The sequence below is a fragment of the Salvia hispanica genome, chromosome 5 (assembly GCF_023119035.1).
Source record: "Salvia hispanica cultivar TCC Black 2014 chromosome 5, UniMelb_Shisp_WGS_1.0, whole genome shotgun sequence".
In the NCBI taxonomy this organism is placed as follows: Eukaryota; Viridiplantae; Streptophyta; class Magnoliopsida; order Lamiales; family Lamiaceae; genus Salvia; species Salvia hispanica.
In genome coordinates, this window is record NC_062969.1 from 31,417,608 (window position 1) to 31,421,705 (window position 4,098).

The 4,098-nt window shown below is 29.1% G+C and overlaps 1 protein-coding gene across 1 annotated transcript; it reads left to right on the forward strand.

Annotated features, from left to right (window-relative positions):
• Positions 1-1,970: 1,970 nt before the first annotated feature.
• LOC125189840 lies at positions 1,971-2,579 on the forward strand. The gene has a single exon (XM_048087068.1). It carries the CDS (start codon positions 1,971-1,973, stop codon positions 2,577-2,579), a length of 609 nt encoding a protein of 202 aa, XP_047943025.1.
• The last annotated feature ends 1,519 nt before the right edge of the window (positions 2,580-4,098 follow it).

Genomic DNA, 4,098 nt, shown 5'->3' on the forward strand with positions numbered 1-4,098 from the left:
TAAGTCAAGATTCTAATTTAAAAGAGAATAATTGTCTTCTTTAAAATTGCCAATTGAATTAATTAGGTCAAATAATTGATTTAAATTGTTAATTAGTTGATTTTGATGGATTCTTTCCATCTAGATAATATCATGATAATTAACATAAGGAAATTCAATATTTGATTGATCTAATTTTTGGCTTTTCCATAATTGGATGGATTTTTAATGAATATTCTCTCTATATGCTTTCATATTTTATTTTTAAGGTTTAATTGAAATTGTCTTTATTTTAATTGGTGTGTTATGGAATTATTTCCTAGAAATATACCTAAGGAAAAGACATAAGTTTTCAATTGTTTTATAAACCTTAAAATTTCGAAAATTACATATATAATAATTGGATGGATTTTAATTGGAATCTTATTCCTAGTTTGAATTTTGTCTTTAATATGATGTAGGTGAATTTTATTTCATCTAGATAACATCGGTTTAATTAAAGAAGTGAAAAATTCATTTGGCATTAACATGCTACTTAAATCCTAAATTATTAAAGTGTTAAATGATTAATTGGATTTTAATTGGAATTCAATTCCTAGTTTAATTTGAATTTTATCTTTAATTTTGATGAAGGTGAATTTGTTTCATCTAGATAACATCAAATGTGATTTAAAGGTATGAAAATTCATAGAGCATTAATTTTGCTATTAAAATCCTTAATTATTTATTAAGTTGAATTTTGTCTTTAATTTTGATGAAGGTGAATTTTATTTCATCTAGAAAACATCATTTTGAATTAAAGATGTAATAAGATTCTTCTTGTCATGTGATTTTATTTGAAAGCTATGAGAATTTTAATTCTCGAATTTAATTGGTGTGTTTTAAATGGATTTAGTCTTAATTGGATAAATGCGGATTTATGTATCCAAGTGGGCATTTTAAATTAAGACTTAGCTAATCTTTTATGATATATACCTAGACATTAATTTTAGGATAAGGATGGATTAATTCTATCTAAGTAAATCCTAATAGTATTAAAAGGTAATTCTAATAATCAAGATACGTTATTTTAACTAATAATGTATGATTGTTTAAGATTGGACTTAATGTCTAGATAATCTTGTTTATGTGAAGATGGAATTTTAATTCTATCTATTTATTTTAGATGCTTAATTAAATGATCAAGTTTCGTCATTATGGTTATGTGAACCTTGTGTAAATGTGTTTACATGTTTTATTGATGAAAGATGGATATTTAATTTGAGTTATGATTTTATTTGTTAAAATCTAGTTTAACTCGTGCATCGCCTATGTACTTATTGCCTTGCATGCATAGCTAGTACATGTTTAATTATTCTTTGAATGTGGATATCTGCCTTATCTGCTTAAGTGATAATTAAACTATTAAAACCACCAACAAGAAAATATGAAGCGATAATTACAACACGTTTGTATATGGCCTCCATAAAATTGGTCTTAGTGCGAAGTAGTGACCGGCCTGTCTTTACGGGAGGAACATTACCAGTTCGTAAGTTTTGACTTCTCTAGATAAAGGTTATTAAAATCGTAAAATTAGTTTTTCAGTAATATCGCGACTGGTCTTTACCGGAGCAATATTGCTGCGAAATTATAAGGATTGTATTTTAATAATGCTTAGAGGGAGCTATAGGAGGAGGTGCTTGTCCGGTTCGACCTTTCTTTAGAGGAGTTCACGCACAAGTAAAGAATCCTTAGTGCTTAATTTTATGGTTATACGCTTTAGCATTGTTAGTCAGCCATGCCATTCTTATGGTCTCTGGACTATCTGTCGACATTGTGGCCAGTAAAAATAATGAATTTCTTGCATGAATATGACACGGCTTCCTAGTAGAAGAACGTTTGTGCTTGATTTTTGTGGATGTAAAATTGATGAATTGTTTTGTGGTTATTTGCAATTCTTTGAAATTTTACATGTTTATATTATTGGTATTTGTTCTCAGCTTGAACGAAAGATGATTGACACTTGGGATATTTATTATGCCATACTTAGTTCGAGGAAGCATGACTCTGAATTGTTTAAGGAATGGAAAAGTAAACTTGATGTTGATCGTTTGATCAATGACTTGAAATTGATTCTCAGCAAGGATCGTCCGCCCACATACCATCTACAAGGAGAGGACAAGGAGTTTCGTGATCAGTGGCATACCGCGGAATGTCATCTCAAGGGCTTCGTTTTGGCCAGTGTTGGCAATGCCCTTGAGAGGTTTGACGAACCCAAAAGGCCGTTGGTCAACAAGCCCACGTGGTTTGAAGAAAAGTCCTCTAAGATAAGAGCTGGTATCGCTGTGAAGCATTTAAGGCATGATGTGTTTGAAGAGGGCCAAGACGTGGGGGTATATGCCCTAGTCATGCTTGGCTACTTCAATAAACTTCACTTGTCGGGGGGGAAAGTTGACCCAGAAACCCAACAGATAATGATCCTTGATGGGCTTCCAGATAGCTTTAATGAAGTCAGAAATGAAATTTTGTTTAGCGACAAAAGGTTTTCGTTTTTGGAGCTTTATAATAAGCTTGTGATTGCTCAAACAAAGATGAAAAGAAGGGGTGGACTTTCGAGATGACCATGTTCAAGTCAGAAGAGTTTATTTTTGCTTTTATGTTTACATTGTTGAATTTTAAGAGTTTTTGATATTGTTTGGTTTTGATATCATATGGATTATTGATATGGAATTTTGTTCCTAGTTTATCAATTGTGTTTTTGGATTATCGATGTCATTTTATAATGCTTGCATTATTAGATAAATGAAGTTTTGATTATCCAATTATTTATGACATCAAATGTAACATGGTTAATATCAAAATGTTTACTTGTGATTAAATTTGTTGATTCAATTATTATGAAGTTTTCTTCTAGAAATATTGATTATTAAGTTTCTTTAATCCTTAAGTCTTTTGAACCATTATTTTGTTGATGAGTCAATAGAACATTAATGTTCGACATGGATTCAATACAAAATAAAATGATCTTATGATCGCGTTTGTTCAAATAAAGGTGTAAGAAAAATAATCACAATAATTGATTACAAGACAAGTAAATTAAATTCAACTAGAAACAAGATAAGTATTTATTATAAATACTAGAAATTCTTGTATAGTAAATATAGTGTGCACATTAAATTTGTTTTAATGTTCCAAGCCTAGAGTTGACTATTTGATTAGTTATTGTTTTATTTATTTTGTTGTGAAAGTGATAATTAAAATAGTGGGAGCTTTTCTTAAATGAATGATTAAATTCTAAGTGTTTAATAAGAGCTTCATAGCTCATTTTATTAAACTAGGATGAATTTAACTCCAAGCACTATTTAAATTGTTTTAATAGCCTTAAAGAATATTGAGACTAGTATTTTTCTACTTTTAAAAGTGGGAGCTAAATTTGTCTCATAGAATATTCATAAATGGAATTAAGGTAATGTTTGATAGAGTTAAAAGGGTTCACACCCTAGAATGAAAGAAGTGATGAATTGCACACTTTCTAAGACTCTAATAACATTAAAAGACATTTCCAAGTTAGCTATTAAAATTAGAATTGCTTTTGGATTTCCAAAGAAAGTATTTCTAAAGATCACAACAAATGGTTAAATAAATGAACTCTTGGAATTTATGACTATAAAACAAAGAATGCAATCATTCGGTTTTATTTTGTCATAAGGACTAATTTCCAATTAGTCATTGTGATGAGGTAATTATGTTCATACATAAATTTACATCACAAATTATATAGCAAGGTTAATACCAAGTTAAGTTGGTATTATATAATTAAAGTTTTGGGAATCATATTCGACATGATTAAAAACTTTATATTTGCTATAAGTATTCTACTTTAATTAGTAGAAATTCAGAAGGATCAAAATAATGGATTTTGATAGAGGAATATGTATAAGTGCACTTGAGAAAGGCACATAAAATTATTCCACTGGATCAAAGGGCCTAGAAATATTTTGATCAAATAATCTAGCAAGAATCAAGGTTATAAATTACAAGTATATTTTCGTTTTATGTACTCTAGAAAACTATGTTGGTAGATTCTTTTTAAAGAATTATAGTTTTGAGTACATAGTGGCCAAAACCTGCTTTGAGTAT

Bases quoted from the DNA above. Each gene is read 5' to 3' on its own strand.
- LOC125189840 (XM_048087068.1), top strand. From the start codon at position 1,971: ATGATTGACACTTGGGATATTTATTATGCCATACTTAGTTCGAGGAAG.